Here is an 18,353-nt window from a genome sequence, read left to right on the forward strand (position 1 = left end):
GCTTGAGTTCCAGTCCTGACTTCCTTTGGTGATAAACAGCAGTGTGGAAGTGTAAGCTGAATAAACCCTTTCCTCCCCAGCTTGCTTCTTGGTCATGATGTTTGTGCAGGACTAGAAGCCCTAAGACAGATTTTGAACATTTCTTTAGGTGCTTCTCGGCCATTCAATATTCCTCAGTTTGGAATTATTTGTTTAGCTCTGTAACACAGTTTTGATAGGGTTATTTGATTCTATGGAGTCTAACTTATTGAGTTCTCTGTATATATTGGATATTAGCCCTCTCTCAGATGTAGGCTTGGTAAAGATCTTTTCCCAATTTGCTGGTTACTGTTTTGTCCTATTGACAGTGTCCTTTGCCTTACAGAAGCTTTGCAATTTTATGAAGTCTCATTTGTCAATTCTTGATCTTAGAGCATAAGCCATTGATGTTCTGCTCAGGAAAATTTCCCCTGTGCCCATGTGTCCAAGACTCTTCCCCAATTTCTCTTGTATTACTTTCGGTGTTTCTGGTTTGATGTGGAGGTCCTTGATCCACTTGGACTTGAGCTTTGTATAAGGAGATAAGACTAGATCGATTTGCATTCTTCTACATACTGACCACCAGTTGAACTAGCACCATTTTTGTCTTTTTTCTACTGGATGGTTTTAGCTCCTTTGTCAAAGATTGTACAGAGCCATATTGGAGTGTCAACGCCACATGGCAGGAACTTGATATTGGCCAAGGACAATTCCTGGCTTTGGGCAGGAATCTGATGTTAGGGCATAATAGGGAAGTAGGTTACAGCAGGCATTTTTATCCTAGGGTGGAGTGCTAAGAGTGTATTTGACATTGGTCAAGGTGAACTTCTCCCAGCCTACCTTGAGCACGGATTGATCCTGCTCCACCTAGGGTGGAGAACCTTAGAGAGAAGGTTAAGTTCATTGTTCCTCCAGGTCTACAAATGCCTGAATTAAGCAGGTGACTCACTCAGCTGCCTGAGCAGTAGAGCCAAAGACCGTCCGAAGACTTACTTGGAACTCTGCCTGAAGTCTGGGGGGAAGGGCTTGTCCAAACTGTTAAAAGGTCTGACTGCCATTAAAGTTGGGGCTCCATCGGTAAACTATCATCCTGGCCTCGTTCTTTTCGCTCCTTCCCCATCTATCCCTCAGCTTGTGTTTCAGCAACCCAGTTTGTAGTAGCTGCAAGCAGCTACAGAATACAACAAAAGATCAGGTGACCATAGGTGTGAGGGTTCATTTCTGGGTCTTCAATTCTATTCTATTGATCTAGCTGCCTGTCACAAAACAGGCCTCAACAGATACAAGAAGATTGAAAATATCCCATGCATCCTAACAGATCACCAAGGATTAAGGCTGGTCTTCAATAACAACAACAACAACACCAACAAAACAAACGGAAAGGATCAGATAAACCATCTAAACAGTCCCATAACTGCTAAAGAAATGGCAGCAGTCATTAAAAGTCTCCCAACCCAAAGAAGCACAGGACCAGATGGGCTTAGTGCAGAATTCTCTCAGACCTTCAGAGAAGACCTAATACCAATACTCTTCAAACTACTCCACAAAATAAAAACAGAAGGAACACTACACAGTATGTTCTATGAAGCCACAATTACACCTAAACCACACAAAGACCCAACAAATAAAGAGAACTTCAGATTAATTTCCCTTATGAATATCTATGCAAAAATACTCAATAAAATTCTCCCAAACTGAATCCAAGAACACATCAAAACAACCATCCATCATGATCAAGTAGGCTTCATCACAGGGATGCAGGGATGGTTCAATATACGGAAATCCATCAACATAACCCACTACATAAACAAACTCAAAGAAAAAAAAAACACATGATCATCTCATTAGATGCTGAGAAATGCATGAGAAAATTCAACACCCCTTCATGGTAAAAGTCTTGAAAAGGTCAGGAATTCAAGGCCTATACCTAAACAGAGTAAAAGCAATATACAGCAAACAGCAAACTAAATGGAGAGAAACTTGAAGCAATCCCACTGAAATCAGGGACTAAACAAGGCTGCCCACTTCTCCCTACCTATTCAATCAGTACTTGAAGTCCTAGCCAGAGCAATTAGACAACAAAAGGAGGTCAAAGGGATACAAATTGGAAAGGAAGAAGTCAAAAATATCACTATTTGTAGATGATATGATAGTATACTTAAGTGACCCCCAAAACCAGAGAACTCCTAAACCTGATAAACAACTTCAGCAAAGTGGCTGGATATAAAATTAACTCAAACAAATCAGTGGTCTTCCTCTACTCAAAGGATAAACAGACTGAGAAAGAAATTAGGGAAACGACTCCCTTCACAATAGTCACAAATAAAACAAAATACCTTGGTGTGACTCTAATGAAGGAAGTGAAAGATCTGTGTGTGAAGAACTTAATTGTTCCCAAAGCCAGACACGTGAAATAAAAATTTAAGATCCTTCACAAAGCAAAACAAACAAACAAACAAACAAACAAACAAAAGGAACCTAACTCTTTCTGGTATTTTATTTATATACCCAAATTAGACATTTTAGGTACATCTAGGTTTCTTGTTTTTTGAAGTCTTTTATATTTTAATTTGTAAAGTTGCTAGCAAAATTTCCTCTAAGTTCTCATGCTGTTAGTTTGATTGTTGACATCTTCAATGTCTCTTTCTCCTTGGAATGTTTTATTTTTACTCAAAAAATACTCTGTACAAGTTTGAGGACCTTGAAATTTCAGAACAAAACTTGTTTAATGGATGGCAGTCTCAATTTAAGTTTCTGTGGTATGACCAACCAGACAGCATACACTACTGATATGAGGCCCCCAACACATATACAGCAGAGGACTGCTGGGAATGTGTTCAGTCAGAGAAGATACACCTAACCCTCAAAAGACTGAAGGCCTCAGGGAGTTTAGAGGTCAGGTGGGGTGGGGGATGGGGATGGGGACATCCTCATGGAGACAGAGTGTGGGAGGAGGTATGGGATGTGCAACAGTGGAAGGGTGGACTGGGGGGGGGGGAATAAAATCTGGAGTGTAAAATAAGAAATAAAAAGATTAAATAAAAAAAAAGTTTCTGTGGTATGAAAGAACTTAAAAACTTACATCTAACATTGTCCACAAACACCAATTTTGTCTCCAACCAGAATGCTTTCCTTCAATAAATACTTTTATGAGAAAAACTTAACTGATGTTTTTATGTTATCATACAGTGATGAGTTTCATTATGTTATACATATGTCATATATCCTTCACTCTATCCCCCTCCCCCACTGACCTTTCTTGTCCTGTCTTTACTTATCCCCTTCCTTCCTCAATAGTCCCTCCCCCTGCTTTCAGATCACATGTACCCCCATGTTATATACATGTATCACATGTATATAAGCCAGGCTCAGCAAGACAAGTGGATGGATTCCAGCCGTTTCTCTCCCTTGCAGAATCCCTAACTTCACATATGTGTATATGAACGATGTATGTGGAGTGGTCCTAAACTGAAAACGAACCATGAAAGGGGAGGAGACGATCTTAGAGGAGGTGCAGAAGAGAGAAGGAGAGCATAGTGGCCTTTGGACTCTGATAAAATTCCCCTATGAAACCATGGGAGCCAGGGCTTCTCGGCAGGGACAGCTTCTCTATAGCGAGGTTTCTGTGTGTGGCTAGTTATGGTAAACTGGCTTTCCTTAAGTATGCAGATCTCAGAGCTTTTAGGGGGTTTTGCTTGTTTGTTTATTTTTATTTTTATTTTTGAATATTTTTTTTCCGAGACAGGGTTTCTCTGTATAGTGCTGGCTGTCCTGAAACTCACTCTGTAGACCAGGCTGGCCTCGAACTCAGAAATTTGCCTGCCTCTGCCTCCCAGAGTGCTGGGATTACAGGCGTGCGCCGCCACTGCCCGGCTTGTTTGTTTATTTTAATGATCATTCCTTTTCATTCTAACTGTGTTGGCTAGGCCTTCTCTGTTCTTACTTCTTTTCTATTTGGTCTTCCTTATGATGAGAATGATATGTTAAGGTATTTTATTTACATTATTTTTATTACGTTCCATTTTTGTTTTAGTCTGCTTCTCTTTCTTATGAAAGAGTCTCCTGACAGATTTGGTACACATACATTTATATTTCATGACAAGCTGTGGGTTTTTAAATACTTTACTATTTCTGATGCATTAGTGCTTATTGACTTAACACTCCTCTGTCTGGCATGGAGGTTAACACAGTAGGCTGGAAACTGCAATCCTCAGCAAAATCTGCCTGCAAAGATGACCTTTGTTCTACATTAGAAAACCCGGGTTTCAGAAAGGGCTCCATCATCATTTATCTGGAAAGTGAAGTTCATGTCTGAATAAATCAGGAAAACATTGTGGTTTGTGCTGAACATCTGCTGATCGCAAGCTACATCCTTTCACTGTATTAAGGCACAACCCTAAGTACAGCTGCATGCCAAGACTGCAAGGTGTCCTTGCAAAGCACCAATGTGTGATGGCCTGGGGGATCCTCTGCTCACAGGGATCTTCCGCTCACAGGGTTTGCAAGTCCTTCCTTCCTTCCTAGATTTATTTTATTATGTATACAGCATTGTCTGCATGTATGGCTGCAGGCCAGAAGAGGCTACCAGATCTCATTATAGATGGTTGTGAGCCACCATGTGGTTGCTGGGAATTGAACTCAGGACCTCTGGACGAGCAGCCAGAGCTTTTAACCTCTGAGCCCTCTCTCCATCCCAAGTTCTGCTTTCTTACAGCTTGTCTCTGTCTCTGTACCTCGGAGTAGCCCTTCAGCTTGGCCCTTCCGAATCACTGCATTCTCTCTGGTAGTGTATTTGTTTGTCTGGCTTTGCAGGCCAAATAGAAAAACCTTTGTTTCAACTTGGTCAGCGGACACAGGCTGTAATCCTAGCTTCTTGGTAGGCTGAAGCAAGAGGATTACAAGTTCAAGGCCTGTCTGGGCTACAGGAGCAGCCAACCACGGTAACTCAGTAAGGCCTCTTCTCAAAATAAAGAGTAAAAAGATGGCTGGGGAGTAGTTCCACCCATGATAGATCCCTTGCCTGGGAGTAGCTCCTAGGACCCTTGCTTAGCACACATGAGGTCCCAATCCTTTCTTTTCCAAGGTGGCTAGAACTCATTCTTACTTCACTGCATTGCCGAGTCATCTCAACATGGTTGCATTTCTAAATGCATTTTCTGATTATTTCTATGTTTAATCACTTGTTAATTAGTGTCATAATTTGATTTTCTTTACTAATTGTATCACCCTTGCCTATGGCCTCTGCACTGTTCCGCATCCTCCTCCTGTCTCACTGTCTTCCTTCTCTTTGCCATGTAAGCAGATTATTTCCATCTTAGAGGATTATACCTCAATTGTGTTACTCTCTCTTCCTTATTTTTGCCTTTGTTTTAGGCTTATATACATTCCCAAGCAAACTGATATCAAACACAAACCTTTGTTTTAGGTTTATATACATTCCCAAGCAAATTGATATCAAACACAAACACCAGTTTTATTTGCTATGAAGTCACTCCTTAGGTGATAGAAATTCCTTCTGTAGTAGAGTCCTCACTAGCTAACAAATTCCCAGGTACTGGAACATTTAAGTCTGCTTCTCTTTTCTTTTCTTTTTAAATTATTTATTTTAATCATATTCTTCCTTTATTCCATGTCTTTTGAGATCCTCTCCTGCTCCCTACCCAACTAACTCTAAGTTCTTTCTCAAAAACAAAAGCATAACACAACAACAAAGCCAAGAAAACAAAATAAAACAACACCCAAACAGAAAACAATGACAATACAAAAGCACAAAACCAAAAACTCAAAACAAAAATGCCACCCAACCGTAACCAAAAATGACACACAAAAACCTGTGGATTCCGTCATGTGTTGGACAACTAACTATTCCTGAACACAAAGTCTGCCCTGGAGTAGTTGATATACCCAATGTCACTCCAGTGGAGAAAAACTATTAAATCTGATTTTCTATAGCCTTGATCCTTAAGGGACTGGTTTGGCTAGATAAAGATTATTTCTTCTCATGAGTTTATTGAAAAATTATACTTCATTATTACCATGCTTTGTAAGTATTTTTTAAAACTTACTTCTTTCTTCCTTCTGTCTTTTCCTTTCTCTCCTTCCTTCCTTCCTTCCTTCCTTCCTTCCTTCCTTCCTTCCTTCCTTCCTTCCTTCCTTCCTTCCTTTCTTTTTTTCTTTCTTCCAGTCATGTGTGTTTGTGTGTGTGTGTGTGTGTGTGTGTGTGTGTGTGTGTGTGTGTCTGTGTGTATGTCTGTGTGGCCATGTGTGTGTATAGAGGCCAGAAGTCAATGTCCAGTGTCTTCTCCAATAGTTCCTTGTCTTATTTTTTGAGACAGGATCTCTCATTAAACCCAGGGCTCATCAACTGGTTAGACTGGCTGGCCAGCAAGCTCTCGAGCTTTGTCTACCTCCCCCTGCCCCTGCTAAAGTTTCAGGTGCACGCCACCATACCCTGCTTTTATATGGATTCTGTGGGGTGCTCCTGTTTGTAAGCAGCTGCTTTTCTGACTGCACCATCTCCCCAAGCTTGTATGATGTCTAAGGGATGGAAACACTCAACCTGCTAGGCTTACGTTTCATAAGGCTGAATGTGACAACTAGGCAAACTTCATGTTTGAACATCATAATGGCTTCTGGATGCCAGGGAGGGAAGGCAGCCTAGGGTAGAGGCCACAGTCCTGCTTCCATTTCAGGAGCCCAATTACCCGAGACGGAGAACAAACCTCACCTAGAGTGGGCTGGCCTTTCCTTTCCCAGGCCAATGCGTTATTCTATAAATGTGCTTTGGTTTTAAAACTGGAATATTTGGGGGCTGAGAGATGGATGGCTCAGTGGATAAGAGAACTGGTTCTGCTTGTGGAGACTCGGGTTTGGCTCTCACCATCCGTGTGGTGCTCACAGCTGACTGTAACTGCAGCTCCATGAGGTTCCACACCTAGTCTGACCTCCACGGGCACTGCTCGCATGTGCTACATATGTGCAGGCAAAAACTCATACATAAAAAATAAGTCACTGTAAGATGGGTATGGTAGCATAAGCCTTTGATCCCAGCACTCCAGAGGCAGAGGCGGGAGTATCTCTGAGTTTCAGGCCAGCCTGGTCTAGATAGGACTCTAGGACAGCCAGGTCTACATAGAGAGACTCTGTCTCAAAGCCAAAACAAAATAATAAAAGCAAGTAAGTAAGTAAGTAAATCTAAAATTAATTTAAGACTGAGACATTTAGGATAATGAATTTAGTGTAGAATAGTATTTTCAATGTCTCTAAGAACGCTTTAGTCAGCATCTGCATTGGAGAGATGCTCACAGAGGGAGAACACTGGCTGCCACACTTGATGACCTGAGCTCAGTCTCCAGGACCAGTCCTACAATTTATCCTTTGACCTCCATGCTCACGCTGTTTTACATGCACATACCCCACATCTCCCCACATCTACCTGCATCCCCAACATCCACCCCTGCATTCCCCCACATCCACCCCTGCATCCCCTGCATCCCTCTGCATCCCCACATCCACCCCTGCATCCCCCAACATCTACCCCTGCATCCCCCCACATTCACCTGCATCCCCACATCCACCTCTGCATCCCCCACATCCACCCCTGCATCCCCCAACATCTACCCCTGCATCCCCCCACATTCACCTGCATCCCCACATCCACCCCTGCATCCCCCACATCCACCCCTGCATCCCCCCACATCCACCCTTGCATCCCCCACATCCACCCCTGCATCCCCCACATCCACCCCTGCATCCCCCACATCCACCCCTGCATCCCCCCACATCCACCCCTGCATCCCCCCCACATCCCCCTTGCATCCCCCCACATCTACCTGCATCCACCTACAAAATAAATACACATACAATCAGCATCAGCATTTAAGGGCGGTGGACGGAAGCCATTATGTTTAATCTCTAATAGTCCTCAAATAATTACACTGTGCTTTAAAAAACACAAAGCACTTAAGAAGAGATGACTTCAGTCAGAAGGATGGCTGGCAAAACCTTGCTGTGCTCTGTTTGTACCCAACGGGGTGTCCCAAGAAACACAAGACAAGAGTCTGCTGGCAGGCCACTGTTGTGCCAGGCACGTAAGGTTCCCCCCCTCCCCAGCCAATGTTATCTTTGGTTTGCAACATATTTAAAATGTTTTTCTTACACTTTTGTATATTTTGTACGACGGCAGGTGCCTCCGGGATGGAGGTCTGAGCACAGCTTGCTTACTGGACTCAGTTGTCTCTCCTTCCATTGTGTGGATCCTGGGATCAAACTCAGGTCTGGGTTGGCAGCTAGCACCTACCTGCTGAGTGAGCCACCTCACTGGCCCTGGCAGGACAATTTTTAAAGTTTCCACATTTTTCCCCAGACCTGTCAGTTTCCACAAATAGAACATTCAAAGATAAGACCAGAAGAACAATCATGCCTCAATTTCTTATGGGTTGAAAATATGATAAACGGTTTTTAGTAAGAGTGATTCTACCTTTATTTGCTGGATGATGGTGAGAAAGTTCCTGTCATCCTCAAACACGGCTGACAGGCTGGGCCCGGGCCCGCAGGTCTTCTCCTCAACCTTCTTGTTAATGAATGGACTGGTGAAGGCATCAAAGTACGAGTCAGGCACCAGGTTAGGAACTGACAACACCGTGTTTTCAAAGTGATTAATTGCCCCAGAAATGCCATCCTGTCAGAGAGGAAACAAATAGAAGGTAAGCACAGGCGACTGTATTTACAGTTTCTCAATTTCCTGATAATTAAGAATGACTCCTTGTGGCACTGAAGACACAGCTCAAAGGTTCAGAGAGCTGGAGAGGAGACGCCAGCACCCACGCGGGGCAGCTCACAGCCGCCTGCAACTCCAGCCCCAGGAGAGGGACCTTTACCTGGTCTCCTCATTCTCAGGCATGTACAGTGTGTGCACATGCATGTGGACATGTGTAAGTGCATGCTTGCACACACATGCATGCACATGCACACACAAATACTAAACAAATACAGAAATGAATGAGTAAATAAATAAAATCTTTTTTTTAAAAAGGGACTAACACAACCAACCACAGCAGGTGTGTTGATTCTGCAATTCTGAGAACATGCCAAATCAGAAGACACAGTTCTGTTTTCAGAGCAAATATTTTCTAATTGAAGAAGAGGCAGATTGCTGGGGGTGGCAACATGTGCCTTATATCCCAGCACTCAGGAGGCAGAGGTACGCAGAGCTCTGTGAGTTCGAGGCCAGCCTGGTCTACAGAGCTAGTTTCAGGGCTACAGGAAGAAATCCGTCTCAGGGAAGAAATCAAGTCAACACATTGTGACGATCTGACATGTGAGTGGAACAATAGAGGGCATGAGAGAAGGCGCGCCGAAGGAAAGTAGGGAAGCTTAGATGATTGCAAGTTTCTTGACATTTGGAAAATGATTTCTATTCTAGAAGTATCAGCTGAGATTAAAATTAGACATAGACACAAAGATTTATGTGCAAAGACATTCACTGTGGAATTACTTATAATAGCTAAAATAATTTGAGAAAAAAAATATTCAAAAATGGTGGCTTGGTCATACAAATTATGGTGTGTGTGTGTGTGTGTGTATGTGTGTGTGTGTGTGTGTGTGTGTGTGTATAAAATGCTATACTCTTTCCAAAAGATGTTTCCATAGTAACTAATGACATGAAGAAATATAATATGATATAATAATATAATATAATATAATATAATATAATATAATATAATATAATATAATATAATATAATATAATATAATATAATATAATGTTAAGGAGTAAGAAAGAAAGAAACAAACAAACAAAAGAAAGACAGGTAGGGGCTGGAGATATGGCTCAGTGGTTTAGAGCACTGTACTGACTGCTCTTCCAGAGGACCCAGGTTCAATTCCCAGCACTGACATGGCAGCTCACAACTGTCACTCCAGGTCCAAGGGATCTGACACACACGCAAGCAAAACACCAATGCACATAAAATTAAATCATAGAAGAAAAAGAAGTTTGAAAAATAAGAAAGGTGGACAGAGAACACAATAGAACTTCAAATGTGTCCGAGTGCATATAAGCTCATGGTGCGTTAGGTATGCAGGCATACAGTACACACAAAACAAGGGATGGAGGAAACATGGTTATTGTTCTATATTGGTAAATTTGTGGAATATTGTTAAAGGGACAGATAACCAAAAGACAGAATTTTCTAAGATAAAACATGATTTTTGAAAAGACTGCAGAAGTGGCGTTTAGAGAAGCCTGCTGTCTTTGATGGCCCCTCAGGGGGCTGCTTTGGTCAGGGTAAGGTTTGCCCCACTCTGAAGCATCCTCAGGAGGGAGAGAGGACCTTGCCAAGCTTCTGATCTGTCCCCAGGCAAGGGAACAGTGCTAACTGCAGTCTTACCAATCAGCTGACCCCACAGAAGGTCCTTCATTGTTTTAAAGGTTGCTTATCTGCAGCTATTAGATAACGAAATACACACCAGAAAGTCTTCCAAAGAAGGCTCGAAGAGTAGCGATTGCACCGTCAGAATCAGTTCTGTGAGGAACATGGGGATGAGAGACTCGTCTTCTTCCTGCTTTTCCATCAGTGGGGCCCCCTGGAAGGACCACATGTGCAGTGTTACAAAGACCCTTACGCATCTAGAAGGATGCTATAGAGGAAAGCGAACATACAAAGATGAGTGGACTTGCGTCCACACGATGAGCTGAATTTAGATCTTTGGCATGTGGGAGTCTTTCTGGCAATAATGCCATAGGAAGAACAAATCTAAAAATACTGGAAGATGATACAGCAATGTAAAAGCATTCCAGTCTTTGTAAAACTGGAAATGTGAGCAAATTTGGAAAACAACCTGAAATAGAAATGGGGTTTATACACTTGATAGACGCCATACATTGGACAATCCAACCCTGAGACAGACACGCCCCTGTTTATTTCTGTTGCTGTCACAAAGTGCCCTGGTAGAAAGCAACACAGGGGAGGGGAGAGTTGGCATGGCCGCAATGACAGGCTGTGGTCTGTCCCTGAGGGGAGGGGAAGGCAGGAGCTGTAGACACTGTCTACACCACACCCAAAGTCCAGGCTTTGGCAAACGCTTCCCTGCTTGTTCTTTTTGTTTTTTATTTTTTTATTTTTTTTTTTACTCCCTCTACTTATATAGCCCAGGGCTCAGCCAGGAAATGATGGTTTCCACAGTCAGGGAAGGTCTTCCTTATCAATTAAGAATCCAGATTGCCGGGCATCGGTGGCGCAGGACTTTAATCCCAGCACTTGGGAGGCAGAGGCAAGCGGATTTCTGAGTTCCAGGCCAGCCTGGTCCACAGAGTGAGTTCCAGGGCTATACAGAGAAACCCTGTCTTGAAAAACCAAAACCAAAACCAAAACCAAAAAAAAAAAAAGAATCCATATAATTCCCTATAACATAGAGATGCTCTGCGGCAAACACCTGGAGGCTCGATTTCATGCAAATGTACCTTTTTCTCACTGACTTCCGGCTTGTCTTCACTAATCCACTTCTGGATGACTTCTGCTGAGGGGGTTCGCTTCAGTTTATCCGTGAAGAAGTTGAGAAGAGAGCTGGCAGTATTTACTGTTAAGACGTGCAGGGTGTTCTGAATCAGGTAATCATTCAGACGGATGAAGCTTGAGAAAAAGGCAAATAGTCTTAGCTTTCTGCGATTACTACATATTCTTCACAGCAACTCTAATGCAAAGATTTAAAAAGTAAAATGTGGTGTCTCCTGGAAATGTGGTTGAATCATATTAAAACATGAGATAGTTTAGAATTGTTCTTAGTCCTTCTTTCAAAGGACCACGGGAGTTCTTCAAAAAGCTTTAAAGAAAAGCTCAGTGCATACAATGCATGTAACTTGGGTCTGTAGGTGAAGGATGAAATCTTTGCATGTATGAGCTGAATTGCATGCACTTTGGGAGACTCACCCCTGTAACCCAGTACTCATGGGGCAAGATCTTTGAGAGACTCTCTCCTGCAATCCGACACTCATGTGCTTGTTCTTTGGAAGACTCACCCCGTAACACTCATGGTGTATTTCAATGTTCTTTGACAGCAGCTACTGGCCCAAAGGCAAGAATTTGTGTCCTTACGGGAGTGTTGACATTACAACCTGTACCTATGTTTCACATGGGTTCTAGAAATCAAACTCAGGCCGCCAGGCTGGTGGCCATCTCCCCAGCTCGGGGCTGACTTTTTCCTATCTTAAGAAGGATAGATTCCCTACTTTTTCCTGAAAGAAAGAAGATGCTCTCACCATGTGAGCCTCATGCAATGGTGCCGTTTGCTGGCCTGTTCAGTGTAGGTCATTTTTTCAGATTCTCCATAAGTGGGTAAATCAAATGGACCGTCAATAAAACTTGCAATGTTGATCTTAAAGTAATCTAAGGACAATATAAAGCACAAATCTTCAGCAAAACATTTATCTTTCAATAACTACTCAGAGAAAAACCAAACCAAACCAAACATGAAAGCCACACAATCCTTTGATTTGGGACAACTCAGAGCCTGGGAAAACAAATGTATAGAATCTATGAACAGAAGCAGGAGAAAACGAGAAAAGATAGTTAACTCTAAAGAAGAGGAGAAGACAGAAGAGGGTGTTTTAGAAGGCTGCTTGCTCTCCGTTCTCAGCTCTACATACCCTCATGGGTTTCAACTTCACAGTCATCAGGAATAAATCCCGCAGCACGCAGGGCAAAGCGGCACGACTTCCGGACCACGTCTTTTGCCTCGCATCGGAAATCTTCCAGGCGCTCTGTCACCTAAACAGTCATGGGTATGCGTAGTTAGTCAGAGTCTCTGAGAAGAAAGGAGTCTGAAACTTGACAAGCAGCATCCATTACCTCCTGCAGTCGCACGATTTGTGCAGCTTTGAACTCCTGCAGGGTGTAGGTGTGGAATTTTTCAATGTAACAAAGTCCCATAAAACTCAGCAGATAGCACATTTCATTAATTTTAAGAAGAGCCGGTCGTAGATACTGGATGAAAAGAAGAATTAATCATTATTTAATTTTTAAAGTCCTACGTAGCAAGAATATGTGCAAAACAAAAACTGGTTATTATGAAGGGGTTATTAAAGGGGTGTGTGTGTGTGTGTGTGTGTGTGTGTGTTAACTTGGCTAATGTGTACAAAAATCACACATCAAGTGGGAATTCTTCAGAAACTTGTTTTGTAGAATTGAATTGTTCAGGTTATCATATTAGTTTGTCCTTTCACCTCGAGAAGCATGTGTGTCTTTTAGCTATTAAAGGTATAGGATCAATGACAAGTAGCAAAAAGCTGTGCATCTTATATGCCATTGGCTTCGGCTAAGGCTACTAAAAGACTGTACAACGTCCAGCCACAATGATCACACAAAGGGCCACTTATTCATCTAAGAGGTTATGACACAGAACAAAACTAAACTTTACTGTAAGTTTACCATGGTTAACAAGATGTGTTGGAAAAGGATAAACAGAGTCACTAATGTCCCAGAACTTCCATCCCAATAATGTGCCCAGGAGAAAAAATTATACATGAGTATTTATAATATGTTTAGAAAAATATTTAGAGAGTTTGTAATATGCTTAGGGAAAATACACGTAGCTATTTATTTGTAATTGTACTTATTTATAGAAAGCATTGTTTGTAATTGCCAAAAAGCAGGGATAATTCAAATATCTATCAAGAAAGAAATAAAATAGGTATAACCACACAAATAAATATAGTTAGCCAGTGAAAATAAATGGTATTTTGCAACCAGATGCATTTTGAAGAGAGTATGCTGAGTGAAATATATGTCACATGTATGATCCTTAAGCGTACAGAATAGGCAGTGTTATGTAGACGGGGAGTAGATGTTGGGAGAGGAACAAGGGGGCTGTGGAGAAATGGAGAATGGCGAATCGTGGCCAATGGAGCGTCTTTCTAGGGTGGTTGGTGTGTGGCAAAACTGACTATGGCAACAGTTGGTCACCCTGTGAACACACTAAGCATTACTAAGGTATGTACTGTGGGTGGGTGAATATATAGCAAGCGTGTGAATTATGGATCAGTGAAGTTGTTGAGGAAAATCTAGGTACAGGTACTTACAAAGTGGGCTATTTTCATAAAAGAATCATAAAAGAATAAAAGTATCAGAGCCAGAAAATGGCTCAGTGAGTAAAAACATTTATCACCAAGGCTGAGGTCCTTAGCTCAATCCTACGGACACTCCAGGTAGACAAATGGAGAGACTAGCTCCCATAAGCTGTCCTTGTGGGACACACACACACACACACACACACACACACACACACACACACACACCACTAAAGAAGTAAAATGCAATACAAGCTTTAAAATGTGACCTGGAGAGATTGCTCAGTGGTTAAGAGCACTAGCTCTCTTCCAGAGGACCCAGGTTCTATTCCCAGCATCCTCACGGCAGCTCACAACTGTATGCAACTCCACCCCCAGGGGAGTCGACACTCTCTCTGGCTTCCACAAGCTCTTTACACATACAGTATTCAGACAAATTTTCAGGCAACACACAAAATAAAAGTTAATTTTTTAATTTAAAAAATTCTTAAATAAAAAAAATTAATTTCACACATCTTTTTTTTTTTTTTAGTCTAGTCCAGAAGAACCAACAGTCAACATCACTTAATTGTATGGCTTGTGCTTGTGGTGTGTAGGTTAGCATTTGATAGATACTGGAGACGTAATAGACAGTGAGCAGAATCCTAGGTAAATATTAGTTTAGAAAGATGAGAACTTTCTAGCAGGCCAGTCTGCCACTGGCAAAGGGGCAATCCTCCTTGCAGAAGAGAAGACATGAGGACAGGGGGAGGTCATTCAAAAGACAAACCCAGGAAGATTTTTGCAGAATGGCAAAAAATATATCTCTTCAGTGTTCAAACCACGGTGAGGAAGTTCAAGCGGCTCATAAGCCCATAATAAAGTTAGAAAGACAGAGTCTGAGGTTAATGCCGGGGAGGAGTGGGCTCTCCTTGTACAGTATAGCATGCTCAGTAGGATGGGTGACCCCAGATGATCTGTCCTACACACTTACTTTGCATGATCAATTTTAATGATATCCATCTATATTAATCTCAGTTCTCTCAATCTCCTCTGTTGTACAACTGGCATGCCTATAAAAAACTCTGAGATTATTCTCAAAGAGAAGCAAACGGTGGCGACCGACCCTAGAAGGTGATAGTGTGACAAAAAGAGACCGCGGAGGTGGTTACCTGTACAACACCCGAACATAATTCTTCCTAGATGGGGCAGGGGTCCACGAGGCCCACCCCTCCTGGAGGAATCACCAATGTAAGATTTCTAAGCTGCCTCTAATTGAAGGAGACCTGTGTCTCTCTTCTTACACTTCTGCCTTTGCATTCCTAGTTAAGAGGCTGCAACCCCGCGGATGACCAGACTGCTAGGTGATGTGACAGGCAAAGGCTGAGTACTGTACCAAGAGTACTCTGGGCAGGGCGCTTCTATCCCAACGCCTGGGGCCACATCGCACTTCCTTTTCCTGCAATGCTTTTAAAACACGATTAAGAGATACGTACAGGATTAACAATGAACAGGTTTTTTCGAAGCGCTTTGCGACAGCCAGTGATTTTCTTGGAGCGCACGTTCTTCCGCCACACGCTGAAAGCCTTCCACTTCCGGAAGAGCGCGAATATGGGGATCTTCGTGAGCTCCCTGTGGTACAGGTACTCCTGTTCCCATCGTTCGATCTCGATGTACTCGATGTCGTCGTTGTACACATGGGTAACTGCGTCTTTGCTAATCGTGTAGTAGTCATTTTTATTGATGTTCTCATAACTTACGACCCTGTGGGCGAATACCAATTGGGACAAATGGATGAAGTACTCAGGACAGGAGTAAGCGATGGAAGTGCTTTTTGTTGTAAAGACAGAAACGCGTTAAAGGTGAATACCATGTACAATTTAACTAAATTCTAACAAACTTTCAAATCAAAGAAAAGTCTTCGGAGAGAAAGGCAAGTTTTAAACAGCAGATGAGACTTTAGAGAAATTTCAGTGTCAGTGATGTGTTCAATCATTACAGTTGAGAGATCTTTCAACAAATACACAAATCCACTATAGACATTTTTATTACGTTTATTTTATATGTTTTTCAGGTGTCTGGATTTAGAGGACAATTTGTGGGAGTCAGTTTTTCTCTGTCCACTATGTGGGTGCTGGGGGTTCAACCCAGACCCTCAGGCTCAGCTGTGTCTTCACTCACTGAGCCATCTTGCCAGACATCGTTTTTCTTGGGACAGGATCTTACTGTGTGGTCCTGGCTGTCCTGGAGCTCGCTGTGTAGATCAGCCTGGTCTTGAACTCAGAGATCTGCCTGCCTATGCCTCCTGAGCGCTGGGATTAAAGGTATGAGCCACTATGCCTAACTCAACTACAGACATGTTAAACTTAATAGTCTTTTATGCAAGGTGCTTGGAATTGGGTCTGTGTTAATTATTTACTCTTTAGAGTAACAGTTCTCAGCTTGTGGGCCATGACCACTTGTATGTCAAATGATCCTTTCAACAATATTGCTTCAGATATCCTGAATATCGTATATTTACATCATGACTCATAACAGTAGCATAATTATATTTATGAAGTAGCAACAAAAGTAATTTTATGGTTGGGGGGGTGGTCACCACAATATGAGGGACCATGTTAAAGGGTTGCAGCATTCAGAAGGCTGAAAACCTTCGAAACACTGCTTTAGAGGTTATATTGAGTATTGACAACACAAAAGACCCTTAAACTATCCAGCATTGATAGGGTTATGAGAAAGGTTGAAGAAAACATGAATTATGAAGAGTAGAAGCCAGATCCAAATTAAGCTCAAATATATGCCTAGTTCATCAGATTATTTTCAAAACATTGTAAAGATGCCCCTTCTTATCTGCCCTCAAGGGCATTCCTCAGCTTCACACAACAGAAGAAAACTAGATCAAGAAGAAAAAGTGCAGGAACAGGAAATTAAAAGAGAAAAGTGAGGGGCAGATCTTTAAAAGTTCTGATTTAATTTTTTTGTAAGAATTTAGAGCACAAAGTTATTTCCTACAATTTTAGCTATAGCAACAAAACTATGCACCACTTCAATGAAATAAGACAAATGTGAAATATGATATAACACCTTTCAAATATTTGTTCAGGAATTTAGAAAAGCAGCATTTATAAGGAGTGTGTGAGGGCCTTTGGGTCACAAGACAATGGTTAAGCACAAGTGCCAAAGCCCAAATCTATTTTAAGGATGTGCAAAAGGAGTGTGAGACCCAGGCCAGAGCCGGGCTCAGTGGCTGGGAGTGACGGCTCTGAGGCTCTGACTTGATATGGTAGCACATACTTGGATTCTCTACATAATCTAAACTTCAACTTGCCTCGTCTCAGCTACTGTTCTATTGCTGTGAGGAGACCTGTGACCAAGGTAACTCTTATAAAGACAAAGTATTTAATTGGGGCCTCGCCACTGGCTCCAGAGGCTGGTTCACTCCCATCATGGTGGGGAGCACGGTGGCAGACAGGCAAGGTAGGTGCTGGAGCGGCAGCTAAGAATGCAGATGTCTGAGGGGGCGGGGCTAGAGGAAGAGAGCCGAGGGAGAGAGAGGACAGAGGGGAGGGAGAGATAGGAGAGAGAGACAGGGAGGAGAGAGAGGAGAGACCCTGCTGCCCATCTCACTTCAAGCCTCACATCTGTCTTCCCTCTGTTCCTTCAGACAGGTGTGTGCCGGCCGCCATGTTCACCCTTTCTTCACAATTCCACTAGTCCTCCCCCACTTCCTAGATCAAATGTTTGGGTTTTTTTTAATTTTATTTTTGAGGATTTTAAAAACATACAGTGAAATGTGATCATGTCTACCCCCACATTCTCCCCAAACATGCCCCTTTTCAACTTCATGTCTTTTGTACGTCCTACTAAATTGTGTGTGTGTGTGTGTGTTATGCATGTGTATGTGAGTGTGTACATGTGGAAGTGTGTATATGAATATATGTGTATGTGTCAATGTGTGTGTCCGTGGGTGTATGTGTGTGAAAGTATGCATGTGTGCACATGCATGTGTGGGTACACACGTGGAGGCCAGAGGCCAACCTGCAGCATTCACAGGTGTCGCCCGTCTTGTTTGGTGAGACGAGGTCTGTTACTAGCTGGGACCTGGGTCTCACTGGTTAGGCTAAGCTGGCTGCCCAGCGAGCTCCAGGGACTCCTGTCTCCTCTTCCCCAGCACTGGAAGGGCAAGCACGTGATGCCATGTCCAGTTTTTGTGCCGGGGATTGAAGGTAAATTCTCATGCCTGGAAAGCGAACATTCCACTGCCTTAGCCATTGTTCGGAGATGGGATCCAG

General features: G+C 42.6%; 1 protein-coding gene across 1 annotated transcript in view; it reads right to left on the reverse strand.

Annotated features, from left to right (window-relative positions):
• Positions 1 to 18,353, reverse strand: part of Dnah6 (dynein axonemal heavy chain 6) — a 196,296-nt gene that overhangs the window by 166,051 nt on the left and 11,892 nt on the right. Inside the window, 7 exon segments of the mRNA XM_052172578.1 lie at positions 8,498 to 8,698; positions 10,488 to 10,604; positions 11,482 to 11,650; positions 12,277 to 12,403; positions 12,664 to 12,784; positions 12,866 to 13,000; positions 15,558 to 15,825. Coding sequence (XP_052028538.1) covers positions 8,498 to 8,698; positions 10,488 to 10,604; positions 11,482 to 11,650; positions 12,277 to 12,403; positions 12,664 to 12,784; positions 12,866 to 13,000; positions 15,558 to 15,825 — 1,138 coding nt within the window.

This window comes from Apodemus sylvaticus, chromosome 2 (assembly GCF_947179515.1).
Source record: "Apodemus sylvaticus chromosome 2, mApoSyl1.1, whole genome shotgun sequence".
Taxonomy (NCBI): Eukaryota; Metazoa; Chordata; class Mammalia; order Rodentia; family Muridae; genus Apodemus; species Apodemus sylvaticus.